General features: G+C 32.5%; 1 protein-coding gene across 1 annotated transcript; it reads left to right on the top strand.

The window, feature by feature from the left end:
* Window positions 1-4953: 4953 nt before the first annotated feature.
* Window positions 4954-24502, top strand: LOC124353173 (microcephalin-like; the record flags this gene model as incomplete). The annotated part of the gene is made up of 9 exons (XM_046803080.1): window positions 4954-4985; window positions 11570-11679; window positions 11951-12161; window positions 15239-15349; window positions 16409-16491; window positions 16730-17599; window positions 21185-21347; window positions 22844-22921; window positions 24470-24502. Coding segments are annotated over exons 3-9 (1518 nt in total), but the record flags the coding sequence as incomplete, so codon positions are not given.
* Between the last annotated feature and the right edge of the window lies 1 nt (window position 24503).

Here is a 24503-nt window from a genome sequence, read left to right as displayed (position 1 = left end):
AAACACCCAGAATTTGGAACATTTTGATAGGATAAGAGTGTGAGGAGGGAATTTCTCCCTCATATGAGGGGATTTCTCGCGCACATGAGGGAATTTCTCCCTCTCATAAGAGCCCATGTTAGCGCTCAACGCGGGGGAGGTCTACTGAATGCAATGAAAATTGTAATTAAAAATGTACAAATATTGAAACATCCGTTTATGTTTTTGGATTACCATTGCTTCAATTTAAAATAAAAAATTAAAGTACATATCCGTCGAAACCACCGTCTCTTAAAATTGTGTAGAGAATCCCTTAAAAAGAATTTTTGGAATCTGAGCAGTAGTCGATAAATTCAATATTTACCAAAAGTTCCTATTAAAAACTGATAATTTTGTTTTGATGTTACGTATAAGTTCAAAATACTTAACTTGCATAGCATATTGCTTCGAAGCCAGATCAACTTTGGTGTTTTATTAATTGGGGCAAGATCAAGGGCGAATGTTGAGTTCACTCCATGTACTCTTTCGATTAGTGCAGCGTTTGAAATATGGCATTGTCACAGACTTGGCTCTTGGAATCTGGTGTTCACGTACGTGTTAAGAGGTCTTATAAAATGTCGACGAACTCTTTCAATCGTTTAGACGTTAGAGACTCATATACCACAAAATAGGTATGTCGTATTACCCAGCAGCCATCCAGTGTAATATAGATGATGAGATCTTCTCATTGTCCTATCAGGTACACAATTAAGTGCAATACGATATTTTACACACGATCCCAAAGCACGATGGAGCAACCGAGTTATATCGTAGCTCTTATGAGAAGGGCTGATTCACCTACACAGAAGGTAAAATGAACACCACAGGTAAACTCAACATTCGCATTCAATCAACCTTTCTCACCATTGCTACGTTTATGTAGATCAAGGGATTATTCACGAGGCTACTTTGTACAGAGGTTAAGGAACGAGGTTACTAACAGTCCCGAAACTTAAACTTTGGTGCAATTAATGTCGACCAGTTTAGAAGAAATCGCTTCACGTTTATAGTGTAAAGACGAGAAAACAATTTTTTCTAATTTTGTTTCAAGAATTTAATTACTTATTTTCACCATTGTTGTAGTTTTATTAATTTCTTTTCATTCTACATTTTTTTTAATTTGTCGCATTTCGAAATTTATATCGTAAAAGCGTTTGTAATGATGTTCACAGTTGGGTTAAAAATAAATAAAAAGTTCAGGACGTATTTTTGAACTGACAGAGGCTTATAAGGCCTATCTTGAAATGGGCGAGGGAAATGACTAAAGAAAGGAATTTTGCAATATGATAAAAAATACCTTTTGTGTTAATTTTATTTCATAAAATTTGTTCATGGATTGTTTTTAAATGTATTTCTATTTTTTTGGATATCTATATAAATTTATCACAGCATTTCTTCTACGGTTTTAGAATATTGTATATTCGTAATATTAGTAAAAGATATAATTCTGTTCTAGCTGTGACTTAACAGTTTTTTTTTGAAATTAGTTCATAATACTTATTTGTTTTGTAGCTACTGTCTACATATACAATAAAATATTAATTCTGAGTTAGACCAAACTTCTCTAACTTTAAATCGATATGAAAAGTTCTGAAATTGTGTTTTGATTTTATGTGTTTGTGCTAATTTAAAACTTGATCCTGTTACCTTTTTTGGTAACACCACTTTGGACAGTATTTCTCCATCAATTTTTGATTTTGCGTACTCATCCTTGAATTCCGCTTCCAAATCTTAAACCACATTAACGGATTTGTTACTCGAATCCTCGGTCCTATAAGTTGGCGTTATACTGCAGCGTCTCTACACATTCATTGACTTCAACCTCGATTATGACTCCATTTCATGTACTATTTATTCCCCTTACCTTTAAGCCCAACTTCGCTGGATTGTCGATTATTTTCCGGAGTTTTCTTATCTTTATTAAGTTATATTTTTTTCTTGTATGATTACGATCAGTATCGGTGCTTGTTATAATGGCCTTTTAACAAATGACACCTTTGATACTCTTAGTACTTCCTTTCTAACTCTGGTGGTAGTTAATCATTTAACACTCAGGTTATCTCACTACAAATACAAATCCCTTTGTGCCTATATCCCGATTTATTGCAGGACTATTTCCTCTCTTGCCTTATCCACTTCCTTCTGATTAGGTCTTACTCAGGAACTTCTGTATCGTTACTGAATTCGGTAATCACTGGTCCATCGGGAATCCCGATCCAGGAATTGATGCTGGTTATATTGGTATGTGTAATTATATAATAACGAGAAACTATATAACTATTTAATAACGAGAAAATTACAGAATAAACCAAATAGTAAACAAATAAAATACATAATGAATTTTAATTATATAACCTCTTTAGTAACTTATTAACACATGTAACTGGACTTATCTAACTTTGTGGTTGGTTTCATGCAACCCTTGAACATTTCGGATTTACCTGCTAAGTCCAATGTCATCTTCATAGCATACTGATGTATGGTAGTTCGACCGTTGCTGTCAATTCACTTTCTCGTCTGTCAGTTAATTATAATCAGGAGTTGTATTTTTTTTAAAGCTTACTTATACAAAAAACATGATGCTCTGTACTGATCTTATAAAGATGTACATAGGGTATCTCAGCTTTTTGTTGGTACTTTGCTTAAAATCTCGTTGTGGATCCTATAAGATCATGTCAATAAGCAAAAATTTCAAACGTAATATATAAGCAATTAAGTACATCGTATAACAGGAAATATCAACTGTGATATTAAAACCCTAATTTAATATAATTCCTGAAAAACTGTATTTAGGCCAACGTCGAATACCTTACGCATAACTGGCTACCGATTTGATATTGTCCATGTCAACGTAATAAAAGTCTTGAGTCAGTCCGCTATAAATGTACACAATCAAAATTATCTTGAAAAGTAATTGTTACACTATCAATGGGATCGATTAGAGCAACGAAAATATGAATGGACAAATTTAACATATTTAAAATGAGAAAAAGTTAAAGTGCACGCTAACTAGTCCTTTATATGTGTGTTTACTTACTGTTCTTGGTAGTTTGTATTATGACGTGCATTTTGTAATGTTTATCTGTTAAACTGTCAATTATCAATGGTTTCCTTGGCAATAAATTGGTTGTAAGTGTAATTCTGCATTCATATAGGTACGCTAAAGTGTTACTGCTTGTTTTATTATATTCTGACTTTTACTGTGTATGACTATCCGAGCCGACATAATATTATGTTTGCAGTTTTGCATCGCATATTAGCGCCAATGACGCCGCTAGCTGGCTAGCGTCGAGCGGTGGCCAAGGCAACGTAAGGGATGAAGGTTAGAAGTTTTAATTCAAATTTAAAAGCAAACACAAAAATCATATTGTACAATAAACAGTGCGGGATGGTGCGGATGTTTGTTGGACGCAATCCGGATTCGATTGGCTGATTGGTGGTGGATAAAGAAAGGACAACGGAATTATTATGACGGAATTAGTGGACAAATTTTAATTATATAAATGAAAAAGTTCGTGTTCGTGTTCAAATATATCTTCTTAGCTTTTTAGAAAATTGTGAATTAAGACTAGTTTGGAAATTACTTAATAATTATGTTGTGAATGAACTATCTTATTCTATACTCGAGAGGAATTTACAAGTTTGAGGTTAAGTTAACCTTACTTTAATTCGCTTATTGGCTGATATAGTCCGTTTTTTCCCATGTTGTAGTGACTGTTTATAGTGCTGTTGGTAAAATACATGTTATGTAAGTCTAATAATACCATAATATTTTAATATGAGTAAAAATAATAATGTAGAAATGACTGTGAGACAAGAGGGCATGAAAAAGTGTAAAAGTGTTTCCAATTTGAAAACAAGTGTAAGTAGGTTGAGAACTTATTCTGACAGCAACAGTGACTCTGATAATCCTTTTGAAGACATAAGAACATGCAGAAACATAACTTTTAGTCGATCAAGATCGTACTTGGATGAAGAATTTCAGTTGATGCCAGTAACTCCTCGGCTAACTGACAAAGAAAATGTACAATTACAAGTAGATTTACCTAATTCCAAATCTATCCGATCAAAAGATAAAAAAATAACAAGTAGAGTAGGGTTGTCTTTTAAAAATAAATCTTCAGAGAATGTGTTGAATAAATCAAGATCATGCGTTTTTAATATCTCATCCGAGACACCACACAATCAGGGATACTCACCCTATGCTACTGAAAACTCAGATATATTTCATTTCTCTAAGAATGGAGCCAGTAAAAGTCTAAACACAATATCTAAGACGCCTTCTAAAAATTCCTTATTGGGAGATTTTAATTCAATTAATTTGAATTCCTCAGTTAGTTGTAACACCCCGTTTGATTCGAAAAGGTGTCAAAACACTTCAACTCCTCTCACAATTAGAAATAGTACACCTCAGACTTCATCTTTCAAAAGATATTCATTAATGAAGGCAGCTGTAGAAGCTAAGAAAGATTATGAAGATATGTTAAAAGCTGCCTCTTTAAAGAAAAGTGTTAAGAAAAACAAACACAAAGATTTAATGCTCAACGATTCTCCAATTATGAGTGTGGAGGACACTACTGGAAAGACGGATGAGTCAGTCCATAATGATGATAATTGTACTAAATCCACTAATCAGCTTTCGGAATATAATAAATCACCAGTTAATAAAAATTGTACTTTTGATACAACTCCAATAACTAAATTTTCAAAAAGCAACAGGTGTTGCCAGTCTATATTGAAAACACCAAGTTTCATCAAATGTGTAAGCAAATCAAATGATGATGTAGATAAGACTCCTGTGTGCAACAGAGAAAACTGCACACCATTCACAGGTGTTAAACAGTTACACAAAAGTGCATTTAAAGCAATTTCAAATAATAACAGTGTAGTAAATAATACAAAAGGTGTGGAAGAAGATGATGATGACTTGCCATGTACGCAACCAGTATCTTCCATTATTCTAAAAGGTGAGAAATATACATTTACAGATTAAACTTACATTCTAAGTGGGTTTAAAAACTATGCAAAGTATTATTTTATTTTGCTCTTGTGTATGATGTATAAAGGAAGGAATCCATTGTAGAAATTGTATTAAAATATTTATTCGTATTTGAAATAAGTAGTTTTGGTGTCGTGTAAGATGTCAGATTATGAAGGTAACACATTTGGTAAACTTTCATAATTTATCTCAGAACTCCATTTGTAGATTGATTGATTAGTTTAGTTGATTATAAAGGCCTAATTAATTTCTAAAGGTCAACACAAATGTTAACATATTGAAATAGTATATAGATGGTTTTAGAAAAAGATTGCAACTTTTTAATTGTAGGCTATGGCTACTTCCGATTTAAAAGTGGAATTAGCAAAAATAAGGCCTATTTTGTAGTTGATTTTTATGGGTGATGTATATTAAACATGACTAGGGAAGATTAAGCCTAATTTATCTTGTTTATTTATTTCCCAACGGATTACATAATTAACTTATAGAATAAATTTTATCATTTAGATAGCATTATGCTTGCATGTAGAAATGGTGTCAGTTTGATATCACTAAATACACTTTGTAATTGTAAGTGACATGTCAATTTAATAATAATTTTTAATAATCACTTAAGGTTGACATCTAAGACCTGTAAGGATACAGTACATACAACAACAAGAGAGGCATGTACTCCACATGTAAATTAATTTGGCAACAGCAACTCTCAATATTCTCGTGAGGTTGACACTGGTGCTGTAAGGGTTAAAAACATTTATCATAGCTTGTGAGATATTAAAAGTCAATACCTACAGTATATATCCAATATGCAATACATTACTTTGCATTACATGCATTACTTAAATGAGACCATTGTTAGTAGCTATTTTTGCTTTACCAGCATTGATAGTAGCTATTTGCTTTAATAATGGCTTTCCTGTAACATTTTTTAAATTTACATAAATTTATGTTTAGAGGCACACAAATTAGTTGCCGGCCTCACATCTGAAACTTGAATTTAACGTGGGCTAAAGTTTAAAACTGGATTATCAATAGCAACTTGTCTCAAACCCATAAATGTTTCACTCTGGAAACTTAGATTTGTGTCTAATATACTAATGAATTGTTGGAAATACGATTATTTGTTGATAACAGTAGTTTTTACAGCATAGATTATCAATAGCAACTTGTCTCAAACCCATAAAAATGTATCACTCTAGAAACTTAGATTTGTATCTAAATACTAATGAATTGTTGGGGTAAATACGATTATTTGTTGATAACAGTAGTTTACAGCGTAGATTATCAATAGCAACTTGTCTCAAAAACCCATAAATGTTTCACTCTAGAAACTTAGATTTGTGTATAAATACTAATGAATTGTTGGAAATACGATTATTTGTTGATAACAGTGAGTTTACAGCATAGATTATCAATAGCAAACTTGTCTCAAAAACCCATAAATGTTTCACCTAGAAAACCTAGATTTGTGTCTAAATACTAATGAATTGTTGGAAATACGATTATATTTGTTGATAACAGTATAGTTGTACAGCGTGTAGATTATCAATAGCAACTTGTCTCAAAACCCATAAATTAATGTTTCACTCTAGAAACTTAGATTTGTGTCTAAAATACATAATGAATTGTTGGAAATACGATTATTTGTTGATAACAGTAGTTTACAGCATAGATTATCAATAGCAACTTGTCTCAAACCCATAAAATGTTTCACTCTAGAAACTTAGAGATTTGTGTCTAAATACTAATGAATTGTTGGAACTATACGATTATTTGTTGATAACAGTAGTTTTACAGCGTAGATTATCTATAGCAACTTGTCTCAAACCCATAAATGTTTCACTCTAGAAACTTTACGATTTGTGTCTAAATACTAATGAATTGTTTGGAAAATACGATTATTTGGTTGATAACAGTAGTTTAACAGCATAGATTATCGATAGCCAACTTGTCTCAAAACCCATAAATGTTTCACTCTAGAAACTTAGATTTGTGTCATCTAAATACTAATGAATTGGTTGGAAATACGATTATTTGTTGATAACAGTAGTTTACAGTATAGATTATCGATAGCAACTTGTCTCAAAACCCACAAATGTTTCACTCTAGAAAACTTAGATTTGTGTGCTAAATTACTTAATGAATTGTTGGAAATACGATTATTTGTTGATAACAGTAGTTTACTGGCATTTTATTATCGATTAGTCTCAAACTCATAAATGTTTCACTCTAGAAACTTAGATTTGTGTCTAAATACTAATGAATTGTTGGAAATACGATTATTTGTTGATAACAGTAGTTTACAGTATAGATTGATCGATAGCAACTTGTCTCAAACCCACAAATGTTTCATTTCTAGAAACTTAGATTTGTGTCTAAATACTAATGAATTGTTGGAAAATACGATTATTTGTTGATAACAGTAGTTTACAGCGTAGATTATCAATAGCAACTTGTCTCAAACCATAAATGTTTCACTCTAGAAAACTTAGATTTGTGTCTAAATACTAATGAAAAAAAATTGTTGGAAATACGATTATTTGTTGATAACAGTTAGTTTACAGCATAGATTATCAATAGCAACTTGTCTCAAACCCATAAAATGTTTCACTAGAAACTTAGATTTGTGTCTAAATACTAATGAATTGTTGGAAATACGATTATTTGTTGATAACAGTAGTTTACAGCGTAGATTGATCAATTAGCAACTTGTCTCAAACCCATAAAATGTTTTCACTCTAGAAACTTAGATTTGTGTCTAAAATACTAATGAATTGTTGGAAATACGATTATTTGTGTTGATAACAGTAGTTTACAGCATAGATTATCAATAGCAAACTTGTCTCAAACCCATAAATGTTTCACTCTAGAAACTTAGATTTGTGTCTAAATACTAATGAATTGTTGGAAATACGATTATTTGTTGATAACAGTAGTTTACAGCATAGATTATCGATAGCAACTTGTCTCAAAACCCATTAAATGTTTCACTCTAGAAACTTAGATTTGTGTCTAAATACTAATGAATTGTTGGAAATACGATTATTTGTTTGATAACAGTAGTTTACAGCATAGATTATCGATAGCAACTTGAGTCTCAAACCCATAAATGTTTTACTCTAGAAACTTAGATTTGTGTCTAAATACTATTGAATTGTTGGAAAATACGATTATTTGTTGATAACAGTAGTTTACAGTATAGATTATCGATAGCAACTTGTCTCAAACCCACAAATGTTTCACTCTAGAAAACTTAGATTTGTGTCTAAATACTAATGAATTTTTGGAAATAACGATTATTTGTTGATAACAGTAGTTTACAGCATAGATTATCGATAGCAACTTGTCTCAAAACTCATAAATGTTTCACTCTAGAAACTTAGATTTGTGTCTAAATACTAATGAATTGTTGGAAATACGATTATTTGTTGATAACAGTAGTTTACAGTATAGATTATCGATAGCAACTTGTCTCTCAAACCCACAAAATGTTTCATTCTAGAAACTTAGATTTGTGTCTAAATACTAATGAATTGTTGGGAAATACGATTATTTGTTGATAACAGTAGTTTACAGCAATAGATTATCAATAGCAAACTTGTCCTCAAACTCATAAATGTTTCACTCTAGAAAACTTAGATTTGTTGTCTAAATACTTATTGAATTGTTTGGAAATACGATTATTTGTTGATAACAGTAGTTTTACAGTATAGATTATCGATAGCAACTTGTCTCAAACCCATAAATGTTTTTCACTCTAGAAAGTAACCTTAGATTTGTGTCTAAATACTAATGAATTGTTGGAAATACGAGTTATTTGTTGATAACAGTAGTTTACAGCGTAGATTATCAATTAGCAACTTGTCTTCAAACCCATAAATGTTTCACTCTAGAAACTTAGATTTGTGTCTAAATACTAATGAATTGTTGGAAATACGATTATTTGTTTGATAACAGTAGTTTACAGCATAGATTATCGATAGCAAACTTGTCTCAAACCCATAAATGTTTCACTCTAGAAACTTAGAATTTGTGTCTAAATACTAATGAATTGTTTGGAAATATACGATTATTTGTTGATAACAGTAGTTTACAGCATAGATTATCGATAGCAACTTGTCTCAAACCCATAAAATGTTTTACTCTAGAAACTTAGATTTGTGTCTAAATACTATTGAATTGTTGGAAATACGATTATTTGTTGATAACAGTAGTTTACAGCATAGATTATCAATAGCAACTTGTCTCAAACCCATAAATGTTTCACTCTAGAAACTTAGATTTATGTCTAAATACTAATGAATTGTTGGAAATACGATTGATTTTTTTGATAACAGTAGTTTACAGCATAGATTATCAATAGCAACTTGTCTGAAAACCCATAAATGTTTCACATCTAGAAAACTTAGATTTGTGTCTAAAATACTAATGAATTGTTTGGAAATACGATTATTTGTTGATAACAGTAGTTTACAGCGTAGATTATCAATAGCAATTGTCTCAAACCCATAAATGTTTCACTCTAGAAAACTTAGATTTTGTGTCTAAATACTAATGAATTGTTGGAAATACGATTATTTGTTGATAACAGTAGTTTACAGCATAGAATTTATCAATAGCAACTTGTCTCAAACCCATAAATGTTTCACTCTAGAAACTTAGATTTGTGTCTAAATACTAATGAATTGTTGGAATACGATTATTTGTATGATAACAGTAGTTTACAGCGTTAGAATTATCAATAGCAACTTGTCTCAAAGAATACCCATAAATGTTTCACTCTATGTGAAACTTTAGATTTGTGTCTAAAATACTAATGAATTGTTGGAAATACGATTATTTGTTGATAACAGTTGTTTACAGGCATTAGATTATCGATAGCAACTTGTCTCAAACCCATAATTGTTTCACTCTAGAAACTTAGATTTGTGTCTAAATACTAATGAATTAGTTGGAAATACGATTATTTGTTGATAACAGTAGTTTACAGCACTAGATTATCGATAGTCTCAAAACTCATAAATGTTTCACTTCTAGAAACTTAGATTTGTGTCTAAATACTAATGAATTTGTTGGAAATACGATTATTTGTTGATAACAGTAGTTTACAGCATAGATTATCAATAGCAAACTTTGTCTCAAACCCATAAATGTTTCACTCTAGAAAACTTAGATTTATGTCTAAATATTAAATGAATTGTTGGAAAATACGATTATTTTTTGAATAACAGTAGTTTACCCAGCGTAGATTATCAATAGCAACTTGTCTCAAACCCATAAATGTTTCACTCTAGAACTTAGATTTGTGTCTAAATACTAATGAATTGTTGGAAATACGATTATTTGTTGATAACAGTAGTTTACAGCGTTAGATTATCAATAGCAACTTGTCTCAAACCCATAAATGTTTCACTCTAGAAACTTAGATTTGTGTCTAAATACTAATGAATTGTTGGAAATACGATTATTTGTTGATAACAGTAGTTATACAGTATAGATTATCAATAGCAACTTGTCTCAAACCCATAAATGTTTCACTCTAGAAACTTAGATTTGTGTCTAAATACTAAATGAATTGTTGGAAATACGATTATTTGTTGATAACAGTAGTTTACAGCATTAGGATTATCAATAGCAACTTGTCTCAAACCGCATTAAATGTTTCACTCTAGAAACTTAGATTTATGTCTAAATACTAATGAATTGTTGGAAATACGATTATTTTTTTTAACAGGTAGTTTACAGCGTAGATTATCAATAGCAACTTGTCTCAAACCCATAAAATGTTTCACTCTAGAAACTTAGATTTGTGTCTAAATACTAATGAATTGTTGGAAAATACGATTATTTGTTTGATAACAGTAGTTTACAGCGTTAGATTATCAATAGCAACTTGTCTCAAACCCATAAATGTTTCACTCTAGAAACTTAGATTTGTGTCTAAAATACTAATGAAATTGTTGGAAATATTAACGATTATTTGTTGATAACAGTAGTTTACAGCATAGATTATCGATAGCAACTTGTCTCAAACCCATAAATGTTTCACTCTAGAAACTTAGATTTGTGTCTAAATACTATTGAATTGTTGGAAATACGATTATTTGTTGATAACAGTAGTTTAACAGGCATAGATAATCAATAGCAACTTGTCTCAAACCCATAAACGTTTCACTCTAGAAACTTAGATTTGTGTCTAAATACTAATGAATTGTTGGAAATACAATTATTTGTTGATAACAGTAGTTTACAGCATAGATTATCGATAAGAAACTCAATATTGAATATAAATTATCAAGCACTATTAATTACCTACGTAGTTAATTAACTTTGTCAATTTTAGTCATGTAACATTGACAAATAACACTCTTTTGTATATGAACAAATTCCCTTGGAGACAATATTTTTAGGATCACAATTCCAAAATATTTTATGCTTAGATTATTAATTGAAAATATTAAACACAAGTATTACCTGTTATTCAACATTTTGAAAGTACAAATAATGTCGTCTATTTATTTATCCTTAATGTCTTGGTTTGAACTTTTTCAGGAATAGTTGCGTATGTAGAAGTACGATCTGGTAAGGAATGCCGTTCTTCAGGGACCAAAGCTGAACTACAATCGCTTGGAGCTAAAATTGAAAATAATTTTACGAGAAAGGTGAGATCTGTTTACTCTACTTGTTTTGATTAATTTTTGTTATAATTATCCCATTTGTCTAAAATTTAGTGATCTTCTTATTAAAATTAGTGTATTTGAGTGATAAACCTAAATATAAAATAAATTAAACTATGAATTGATTAAAAGCATTATTAACTACTTAGTTCCAATGAGTAAAGTTATGTTAAGTTTTTTTGCTTGTTCTTATTTACTAATAACCTGCAAAAAATTGATCAACTATCAAGTTTTCTTAAAAATGTAAATTTTTCAGGTTACTCATTGTTTTTTTCCATGGAGGAAAAATGTCTACTTATAGAAGAGCTGTTGAATGGAAGATTCCACTTGTATCAACATTGTGGATTGAAGCGTGTAAACAAGAACTACGGATGGTACCACTTGAGGGTTACGAACCCTATGGTTTAGACAAGTACAAGGAGGCCCTGCCCTTGTATAAGCTGAAGACTAAAGTGACAAAGCCAACGGTAATATTTGTATTATGTAGTTTATGTTCATTAGAGGAAATAGCTTACATCTTGTATGTGGTTTTATTAAAAAGCATATTTGTAATTCAATGATTGTTTTAATTACTCCATGTTTCATGATAGTTGAGTTAACTTAACTATATCAGGATATAGGATATCAGGTATATGAATGCATTTATTGGAACAAGTAACTAAAAAATATTTTTTTGTTATAAAAATCTTAGTAGTAATTACAATTTTATTGTTTAGCTGATAAAATACTTGGTGGGAAGAGGGTTTATCTACATGAAACTCAATTCCCGAGCTGTGTTGTTCCTCTTACCCCAAACTTATTTAACAGGAGAGCAACTTTATTGTGGGTACTGAATGCAAGGAATTGTTTAACAGGTTGCATTATTGCGCTTGATTTTATTGTGTTGCTTCTATTAAATGGCAGTGCACCCAGTTTGATCACATAATGTAGTGGTGGTTCTGCCCTTTTAAACACACCTGGTCTCAGATCGCACCAAGAATTAGAAGTAAGATGGATAGTGACGGATGCTTGCAAATGGGAAAGGTCTTGGTGTAGATTGTGCTGAAGGTGTTGACGGAGGCACAGAAAGAATTTTGAGTTTCGCGCTGTGCAAAATTGTTGCAATTGATTGGAAATGATCCAGGTTTTTTAAATTCTACTCTAACCGGGGATGAATAGAATCCCCAGTTAGAGTTAGAGTAAATTCTTGTATTTTCAAGTAAGATCCAGAATCTAAAAGGCAAAGTTCCAAGTGGCACACAGTCTTCTCCTAAACCCAAAAAAGTGCACATGAGCTAATATTGCATCAAAACAATGCTTCTGATGTCCGAGGTATCATCCATTTTGAGTTTGAACCGCCAGGACAAACTTTCAACGCAGCCTTTAACTTGGAGGTGCTCAAAAGACTGAAACGCTGGCTCACGTGGTTCAGGCCTGAAATCATAAATGTTTTCATGCTCTACCACGATAATGCCCCCAGCCACAAGGTCTTCATCGTTACCAACTACGTGACCCCTGTGGTGCCCCAGTTTTCTTACAGGCCTGATTTGGCTCCGTGTGACTCTTTGTTCCCCTGTCTGTAGAGAGAGAGAGAGAGAGAGAGAGAGAGAGAGCTGAATGGAAAGCACTGGGAGTTGGTGGTGAACACCCAAGCTCACTTTACAAGGTTCCTGAGAGGCATTCCAGTCGAGTAGTTCCAGGATGCTTTCCAGGCATGGCAAAATGTATTGATGCAGGAGGAGATTTATTTTGAAGAATTTTAACCATCTATACCAATCGGATGAATAAATCTATTTAAAATCTATGTTTCTTAGAAGATATTAAATTACTTTCATGACGCACCCTCTAGTTATGAGATTGATTTTTATAGAGCATTAAGAGCTATGTAGGTTCTCAGTAAAATGAAAACTATCCAGCCAAAACAGTTCATTTTATTCTACTACAACCAGAGATATTACTCTGTTGAAAATATGTTGAATCAAAAAGGCCAGCTTTAACATTTTTGTTGTCTTCTGATTTTTATATTGTTCAGATTAGTTATTTTGTTAACCTTTAAATAATAAATCATCTTTCTTAGTTTACATTAATAGTATAGTATTTTAGAGTTTGGTATTTTTCAGCTTTAATTTTATATGTATATATACATATAAAATGTATATAATATACAGGGCTGCTGAAAAGTCCCGGGACAGTCTAATAACTTTTGAACTAATTACAATATAAGAACCAAAATTTACATCAAGCTTTTGCTCATATAAAACTATTATTTTATGTATTTTACCATGATATCCTGCTTATGGGGGACGTCCCGCTAGGGGTTGGTGAAAATTCTTAAATAGAAGCATAGGTCGAGTCGTACATCAAATTAAAGCTCTTTTAATTAGAAACATTTTGGCGAAAATCTGATGTAAAACAGTTGACGCATTACAAAATGGCGGACACTCAAAGATTATAAAATACAGAATTTTTCAAATGCAAACAATCTGGTTGTTAGAGAAAACTGAGACACTTAATCTTTTATTTTACTTCTTTTACTTCAAATCACTTACCAAAACAGTTATAACAAATGTTCAAAGTGTTTGCCTTCAGTTTGCTGACAATATCCCAATCGATTGTAGAAGGCTGATATCGCATTGTTTATCTGGAAATTCCTTATCAGCAGGTAAGGTTATTACCTTCCTTATCTGGAAGGTAATCAGCTGGAGCAAACAAGACCAAAAAGACAACAATGAAATTGCCAGCTGACAGATACAGTTGTTTTATCAACTCAGTCACTTAGAAGTCTTCAAGCCCTAATTTTGCAAGTAGTTTCAGTAGTGCTAGTTTATTTTGCTATGGCGCTTTCCGAGAGAGAAAGAATAACTTTATTAATGATGCGCAGGTTTCAGCGCTCTACAATCGATTGGGATATTGTCAGCAAACTGAAGGCAAACACTTTGAACATTTGTTATAACTGTTTTGGTAAGTGATTTGAAGTAAAAGAAGTAAAATAAAAGATTAAGTGTCTCAGTTTTCTCTAACAACCAGAATGTTTGCATTTGAAAAATTCTGTATTTTATAATCTTTGAGTGTCCGCCATTTTGTAATGCGTCAACTGTTTTACGTCAGATTTTCGCCAAAATGTTTCTAATTAAAAGAGCTTTAATTTGATGTACGACTCGACCTATGCTTCTATTTAAGAATTTTCACCAACCCCTAGCGGGACGTCCCCCATAAGCAGGATATCATGGTGAAATACATAAAATAATAGTTTTATATGAGCAAAAGCTTGATGTAAATTTTGGTTCTTATATTGTAATTAGTTCAAAAGTTATTAGATCGTCCTGGGACTTTTCAGCACCCCTGTATATAGTAAGTTTTTTTTTAATTGATTCAGTATCATCATCTGAAAGGTCATGTGACACATAGAAATAAATAAAATAATAACATTTTTGCCAACAAGAATGAAATAATTGCCACTACTAGAGTTAGTATTGTTATGTAGAATATAATTTGTGTAGTATGGTACAATGCTTTTTTGTGTCCATATTCATATTTCTGACAGTTTAATATTTTTAATTTGTAGATTAAGCGGGCTGTAACTGACAGCAAAATACTTTCCAAGCCATGGAAACAAAATAACAGTGAAACAGACAAGGCTGAAACAAACAACCAGCAACTACGTGCTTCTAATGAGGTGAGAAATGTTTGTCACCACTTATACATTTGTCTAGCGACTACTACACTGCTTATATAGAAGACAATTACCCCCTTAAATAGTTGTTGAAACCGTTATCATACTTTTTAATTTTTCTTGGAAATTATAGAGTATATACAAATTATTTAAATAAAATAAGAAACGCCTATGTGGATGGTGTAGTTAAGGAGCTGGTTCAATAAGTCAAATGTTTTAAGTAGTAATACTCTAGGAGAAGAGAGTCAATATATATTTTATAGGCCACCATGCAACTTGGACTTCCTTGAAGTTGAAGAATTTTTCTAAGAAATAAATTGATTGTCAGTCACACTAGTTTTGGTGGAGATTGAAATGGGAAAGTACCAAAAGGGTTAAAAATATAAAATTATATTTTTGCTCCGATCATATCTTTCTCAGTTTGATACACTTAAAGCAAACTGTCTACATGTAAATAATTTTTAAAAAGCATCAGATAACCAGACACAGACCCTGGAAATGGCGACTTCCAGTATCTTTTTCTAGTTGTCTGGAGGTCATATAACTAATATTTGTGTATAAATGTTGTTGATTTTAAGTGTAGAAATCTAATAAAAAAATATGATCGGAGAAAAACTTTTAGTTTGATATTTTTAACCCTTTTGATATCTTTCCATTTCAACCTCCACTAAAGTAGCATGGCTTATGATTGATTTCTTTTTTAGGAGAAATTCCTCTATCAATTTAAAGGAAACACGTTGTATGCTTATATAATCCAAATTGGCTCTCAGCTCGTAGATTATTCTACAAAATTGAATAGTGATAAATTGTCCTGTTAAAAAGTAAGTGAAACATGTCTAAAATTGAATTGTTCTAACAAATATTCAATGTAAATAATGTTTAATATGCAATATTGATTCAGTTAGTTATTTTTATTCTCCATTCAAAATTTTAAAGCTGTTAACAGTGTGTCCGCACTATACAGACATCAGTTGTTTTAGCAAATTTTTGACATTTTTCATAAAATATGTTATCTGTAAAAGAATTTAAGAAACTTATGTAGTAAAATTTTCTTTTATTTAGGCTGATGGTCTCATAGATGCTCTTCACTCAGTTGCGGGAGATTTCAGGAAAGCGGCAGACCAATTCGAGAAAATTTTGACTAGGTAAGATTTGTTTATTTTTATTTTCTAAAATAAAGAAAACTTAATAAGTTTTTCTTTTTGTTACAAAATAAAAACACTTTTTGTTAATATTCTGTTTTAACTTGTAGTTTATACAAATAGTCTGGTAATTAAGTATTCATTATTTTCTCAATGGTAGTATATATTGTAATGTGCAACATTTACCTTTTTAGAATTTTTAATTAATCATCTGAAGTAGCTTAACATTTTCTGTTTACAGCCCGATCCTCCAGAAGGGAAATACAAAATTAACTACCAGTAATCAAAAATCTTCAGAAAAGGAAAATGATAGTGAAAATATAGCAGGTAGAAAGAAACGTAATAAAAAGTTGGTCTTTCCTGAACCTACTAAAGAAAAATGTAATAATGAATCTCAGCAGTCTAAGAATGGATCTTGTGATTTCAGTTTAGTACTTAATTGTACAGATGATACAGAACAAGAAATCAGAGTCAGCTATGACTCAGATGACTTGTTGACTTACGCAAAAAAGGAAGCTGGTAATCCTAGATGCAGTGCGCCCGCTCGGCTGCTTACAAGTAGGAAGTGTAAGAAATTGCTATCGTCATGTCATAAATTAATGAAACCGCCAGAACAGAAAGATGGGGAGTCGTCCAACAACAATTTACCAAAACCCGTTCAACATGTTTTGGTACCTGTTAGATCTCCTAACACTAAGAAAAACATTCGCCGATCAACAAGAAATAAAAATACAGATTCTTCCAATACGATTGAAATACATAATAATAATTTGGAAACTCAACCGAAACCAAAGAAGAGGAAACTTCTAGTGCCGTCGCAGGTTATAACCACGTTTGAACAAGATTCTGGAGAGTCCACCCCAGATTTTACTCCTTTATGTCCCTATAAAGAGTCTCCGTGTAAAAAACAAAGAACAGCTACAATCACAAAAAGTAAAACTGTGAAAGCAATTCCAGTACGGCCTGTTGTATCGTCGAGCGATGCTGAAAGTGAGGACAGTCTGACACGAGCTGCACGAAGGGAATCTTCTGCTCTGTTCGTCAAAAAAGAGAAGAAAGTTATTTCACAGCGCAACATTCCCACTATTGTGTGCACCAGTTTACATCGAAGGTAAGTGTCGTCACCAATCGTACTTAACTGGAATTATGTAGTTACAGTTTGTGCAGTAACGTAAATTTAAACCCAGCAGGGATCACTTCTGGCTGGTTTATACCTTCCACTTGAACCTACCACTGGGCACAGCAAAAACAGATGTGTCTCTTAAATCTGGACAACTCTATGGGTGTCCAGGAGCGGCATATCACTAACCGCTAATGTTGAGATTCTGGGGTGCAAGGGTAATTCGATAGGTCTAGTCTACTACGGAAGATGACTGTTGGAGTTAGTGGGATTTGTCCCTAACCTCAGAGGTTCTTGCTAGCCTCAACAAGGGTACACCACCCCCTGCCTGCTTTGACTGGAGAGGCTGGTTCAGAGTTGGCTTCCTCTTCTTCCGGGAGAACATGACTTTGAGATTAGTGCCCTAAATAATTCTTCCTCATAGATCTCGATAGGAGGCGGCCCCTATCCCCAACCTTAATTATCCAGAATATCCTGTCACTCCTAAAGCAGTGCAAAGGTCTATATAGGACTAGGTACAATTTATAAGCTTCTTGTCCTGGAGAACAAAAAAAAATATGTAAATTTAATACAGAAGATATGATTCATTTGAAACATATAAGTTCAGTAGTGCATGGTCAGGTAGACAAAGGTTTTGGAGCTGTCCACCTGAAGGTTTTACAATGTTGAATACTTTTGTAAAATTCAGATGATTTTCTAAAACTGATTTTATTTTTAAAAAGAGTTTTTTCAATACTTGAAACTTGCTAAAATCATAGTGCCTGTAATTGAAACTTGTAACCCTTTAAGCAGCAACAACGCAACAGTCACATTGCCATTCTAAAGCCACCTACAGTAACAGTGTTACTATTACGTTTTTGTAGTAATAATCTTAATTCTTTATTAGCATATTCATTGAGAAAAGTGATGAGTCATCTTAGCCTACAAAATATGTACATTTTAGTGTGTTCATAAAATTTATAATAAGTTAATTTAGTATTTTGATGGTTGGTCAAGGCTTGTATTGAACGGACTAAAATTCTTCACAGTTCTCAGCTGATGTTAATTCCACAGGTTGGATTTGGTTAGGTAGGTAACAAATCACCATCAAATCAATATTTCTTATGCTAATTTGTTGCAGCTTACTTAACAGCAATTTCTGGCTTAAGCTGTCGAAAGCCTTCCTATAATCTAATAGGATAGCAGTTGCTGTTTCTCCTTGTTTAAGGGAATTTTTTAGGTGTTCGGTTATATTTATTATAGCCGTGGATGTAGAGCGGCCAGCTATAAATCCATGCTGTTCTTGTGGCAGGAGACTATTGGTTATCAAATGATACAGTAACTTTGATAAGACAATTTTTCAACAATATTAGAGATGGTGGGTAGAACTGACATGGGCCTATAGTTTTCTTGTTTCATTTTATCTTCTCCTTTGAGTTTTGGATGTATCTTAGTCCGTTTTAGCTGGCTTGAGAAAATTTCTTGTGCAAATGACTTGTTGATTATATTAACTACAGGATGTGCTCTTCCCCTAAGCTTTTACAAGATTTGAGGATATTTCATCAAAACCAACAGATTTTGACTTTAAGTATTTGATGACATTTATCACTTCTTCCATGTTGGTGGACTAGAAGACGAGGTTTTGAATGTGTTCATTGTAAGGAGCCTCACATGGAGTTGTGCTCTTGAGTTTAGTGCTAGCCAGATCCTGTTCAGCAGAGTATGACATTTATATTAAGTTAATCTGCAATTTCAAAGGGGTCAGTGGTCCGTGTCTATGCCACCAATTATTGTAAGCTTATGCTGACCGCTATTATGTTCTTTGGGCCACTTTTTACTTTTCATGACACCCTAAATTGCTTTACTCTTATTGCTTGCCTCAGTTATATAGGTTTCTTATGGCTTTAATATGGAGTTAGTATTCTTTTTTCTTTATGGCAGCATATATTTTACTCTCAAGACTCCCTGATATTTGGTGAGAGTTGTAGGCCAGTCAAAATATTTCCTTTTTCCTAATTATTCGATTCATGGTGTATGAGGTTGTGTTTTTTTCTTTTTTATGTTTGTCCTTTTCTTAGGAGATACTACTTCCAAGTGGTAATATTAAAGAACCAAATGCACTATATGCCTTATCACCACTTGTCTTTCAATATTGTAGATTTCATCCAGAGCTCCCCCTTACACTGGTGTTGTTGTAATTATCTTAAAGCAGTGTGAATGTATATGTTACGATCTACTTATTTTTGTTAGTAAACTACCATGCCTTATCCATCCCTTGGTGATTTCTAGATACAAATTGTTAGGTATCAGAAAGAAGCATGTTTCTTGTGTAATGAGTAGTGCTACTGGCGTGGGCTGGATAATTCCCACCAAATGCTAAGATTAGTGATCTACGTCACTGCTAGTTCGACTGTTTCACGGCTTCTAGCAATATATTTCTTGATTATTGTTATGTTTTTTTGAATAAAAGCTTTATATTTTGGGATCCAAAATGAAACGAAGAAAGCATTTAGGAAGTGTCCTATTGGATTTTGCTAAACAGTAATCTTATTGACTTATTGAATATGGAAGATTTAAAAAAAAGTTTATTTCATATAAACAAGTGTTTAAACATTTTTCTCACTAAATGTCATAACTTTCAAATAAACTTAATAAAAAGTGCCACTATATTTATATTTAATAAATAAAATAACTAATTTTTTGGGGCCTGTCGGATGTTTGGAAAGTTACTGCTCAAAGAGTTAAAGCATTAACATTCTTGAACAGATGGAAATTACACAGCACCACACTTGTTAAAAAATACTTGGGCGTGTCAACTCATCAGCAGATATCACTTGTGGTTTTTAGTTTCTCTGCTATTTCAACACTAGTCAGGCAGGTTTAAAATATATTCTTTTCCTCTTTGAGTAGAAATACATTTCCGTGGGATGGTGGGTATTTTTAAAAGTAAAAGTAAAGTAAAGAATGTCTTATTTTACCAGGCGAAGTTAGGGCTAAGAAGCCCTCTCTAACACTTAACCTGGGGACCAACGGCTTAAAGGTGACTTCCGAACCACCACCAATGGCCGGGCAGGCGGGCCGCTTGCAAGGACAGGATCGCTCAGCGGTCACCTGTCCAAGCAGCAGCCACGCTCGGCGTTGCTTGATCTGGTTATCTTGCGATAACCGCCGTACCCACTACACTGCGCCATTGGCATTATTTTTACTGTTTTTCAAATAATTTACCAAAAATTCAGCTAGTTTTGAGTAGGCTTGGGACTAATTACGAAAACAATCAGTAAAGCCATTATTAGTTAGGTTTAAATATAGATGCATTTTTTACATAGTTTGCAACAGTTATTGAAGAAAAATACTAGTTATACGCTCTGTGGATTACGTAATAGGAATGAAGAATAAAGACTGTCTCTTTTAACAATGGTAGTGTAAAATGAATCATATTATAATAACCTATGAATTCACCATGTTAGACAGGCCAATAAAATCAACTCTGAGTTGAGACATAAGAATATAAGACACGTAGTGTTGTGTAATAGGCTTCACTGAGATTGCATTTAAAATTTCAAGTTTCATTCTTGATAAAATATGATGTTTGTGTAGTGATGTGGAAGTGGTAACGTCGATAGTGTCAAGGCTCGGAAAGTTCTCTGTGGAAGGGAATGTGTCAGAGCATACAACACATGTTGTGACCAGCGGGCCACGCCGTACCATCAACCTGCTCAAAGGCATCGCTCGTGGCTGCTGGGTGCTTGATGTCCAGTGGGTATGTTGATTTGATTATGCTGTTTGTACTTTTAACCTGTTGACGAGTGCAGCAAAACATACACAAATGAGTGCGCACGGCATTTGCCGTTTGGTCCCGTATGAGGGAGCACGGCATTTTCCGTTGCAGACTAATGACTGTCAGTTCGTTCTCACTGACTTATTGCGACGTCTAGCGGAGATTTTTGGAACTTTTCAGTTGTTCCTAATAGTGTCGCTGTACAGTGTTGCTAGTCCTGTATCGTGGTGGCACCTGGTGATAACTTTTAAAACTATTTTACGGAGGCGGCACACAAGACCCGCTACGCCTCCAAGGTCGCCATTTTATAAGGCCACTCCCCCACAATGACACAAAGAAGTGTCAACTACTCAGGCAGTGCTATGTGTGCATGCAAACACACCACTCGAACTCGTCAAAGAAGAAAAGAAACCAACTATGAATGTTTAACATGTAAGGTCGCCCTTTGTATATATCCTTGTTTTGAGCAGTATCACACACTAGCAATGTTTTAAAACGAGGTTATTGCTTTTAACAATCTACAATGTGTTTTTATATACATTTAAACTATAATAAACAAGTTTGTTAACATTTAAAAGTTTTTTTTGTTTTACTCCCTAAAAGTCTGTCACTGGTCAATGAGGCACTCAGTATGGACCGTCATAGCGGCACGGCAAATACCGTGCGCACTCGTCAACAGGTTAATAGGTGGCTCAGCGTTAGTAGTAAAGCCTATCACTCGTGGGGCTTAAGAAATTTATTTTCTATCTGTCTGTCCGTACGATATCTTAAAAAACGAACTGACCTTTAGGCTTGAAATTGTGCATAATGCTTCATTTCTATTTGAGAAACACTAAGTTTGAGTATGATGCATGTCACTCCATACGATTTGGCTGAGCGATAGTAAATAATTTTACATTGGTGTTATTGGTAACCAAGATGGCAATAAGGAAATCGCAGAATAAATTTTATAATAAATTATATTTTATAATAAATTTTTGTATTATTATATATAAAAAAAAACTGGAAATAAATCATTTATTTATTTATTCATTTGTAAACATACTCAGTATACTCAGGTTTTAACATGTGATACATTAACACATGTAGACTGTAAAAGAATGACATGATTCCAGATTCCAGGAATCAAGTCTATGACAGTATCAGATTCCTGTACTAAGAGGAAGGTGAACTGGAGCGAAACTTAATATTCACACGGTTTCCCTTTATATGCAGTACAGATTTTTTTTCCAAACCAAAGTAGATGTTTCATAGAATCTGGCATAGACTCAGTAGATCGAAAGCTTTAAATATATTATGATGCTCAATCACTACATACTGTAACATTTCAGTATAGAAAGTCAGTGACGAAAATCCTTCATCATGACATTCAGTGGGTTGACTAAAAGTCCTTTATTTTTTCCTGTGAATAATTCATTTTAAATTATCATTAATTTGAAAAGTGTGATTTTCGTTGTAATAATTAAAGGTATTTACAGGTTTATGAATCATTAGAAGCAGGCAAGTGGCTGCATGAAGAAAGATTTGAACTCATTCAATTTGGACCGTCGGTTAAAGTAAGTTTTTGTTTGATTAGGTTTATGTTTATATTTATCCAATTAAAAGATTATCGATTAAAGAGGGTAAAAAACCAGATTTTAGCACGAGTTTTGATAGAATAAGAAGTGCAGAATTACCTTTACCAGATTAGAAAGTTCCTCCTTTTCATATAGAAATATTGAAATAAAAACTTGTCCATTTATTTTAATCTCTATGTTAAGAAGAAGATTGGCAATCTTTCAATCTGGTAAAGATAATACTGCTCCTCCTATTCTACTAAAAGTGTTATAATTAAAAGTGTGTTTAGTATTGTTGAGGTTTAATTTAGTGTTTTATGACATCTGTAGCTTTCCTAGAATATTCAGTTGAAGATTTTATTTAGTATAAATTACATGTTTATGAGTCAAAAAACAGAATTAGTGTAGTGTGTTTATCTTTTACTTGGGGAAAAAATATTGCTATTTGTGCTATTCTATTTTGGTTTAATTCAATGAGTTGTGTTGAATTAATGGTACAGAATATGTTTGGTACTAAACCATGGCTCAGTTATGTTCCTAAGATCTTGATATGGTGTTTTTTTTTTTTTTTAAATTAAGAAATAAAAAACTTAACTAATGCTGATTAAAAAATTGCTTTAATTCTGTTATTGCAATCCAGCTAACTGGTGGCTTTAAACCAACAAGGCTTTACAAAACTGTTAAAATACAGTGTACGGAATTTTCTGCCCTACGTTTGTGCAGTATAACTGTTAGTGCAGAAGAATTACACACCAGTTACGAGGGTAAAATTGGCAAACAAACAAGTTTATACACCTAAGTTTAAAAAGCTAAACTTAAAGGAAGGGAAATGTCAAAATCAGAATTAATTAAATGTATAACACATCAGCTTAGATTATTAAAATCGGTCTGACTCAATCTTAGATGATGAATTGATGCTTTGACTAAGCAAATATGTGGCAGACTGGACTTAATAAAAATTATTTCTGAAATTATGAAATTTTAATAATATGTCTACTAAAAAAAATAATTTGTATGAAAAGAATATCTTTTATTACATAGTACAAGTAAATCAGAGAACTAATGACTACAAGAAAAATATTTTAGGACAGAATGGATATGTTATTTTATAAAATTGTCAATTTTGGTATATAAGGAGTAAACTTCAAGAAATTTAAAGCAAACTTATGATCATTGATGTGAAAAACGTATTTTTACTGAGGTGGTGAGTAAAAAAATTAAAAAAAAAAAAAAAGATGAGAATGGCCTTTAAAACTGGTTAAATGATATAAGTGCCTAAAACCAATATAAGTGCTATATCTTTGCTTTTTTTTATAATATAGCTCCAAAACAATATTTAAAAATGTGCATTGTACAAGGAGTTGCTGATTTCTACTTGAAATAAATATGAGTCAGAAATGTATTACCATGATATTAAAAATCAAAAAGATACGAAGGAGTTTTGAATGGTATTTCTGTTCAAACTTTCATAATTCTGGCTTCTGTAGTAATACAGTACTTAATAATTTTTATTATTGTGTAAAATTAAGCTATTATAATGTGGAACAGCAAGCCAGAGTGGAGCGTCAGGCGTTTGGGGCCG

Source organism: Homalodisca vitripennis, chromosome 1 (assembly GCF_021130785.1).
Source record: "Homalodisca vitripennis isolate AUS2020 chromosome 1, UT_GWSS_2.1, whole genome shotgun sequence".
NCBI classification, from domain to species: Eukaryota; Metazoa; Arthropoda; class Insecta; order Hemiptera; family Cicadellidae; genus Homalodisca; species Homalodisca vitripennis.
The sequence above is the reverse complement of the archived record's forward strand: the minus strand, read 5'-3'. Positions and strand labels throughout refer to the sequence as shown.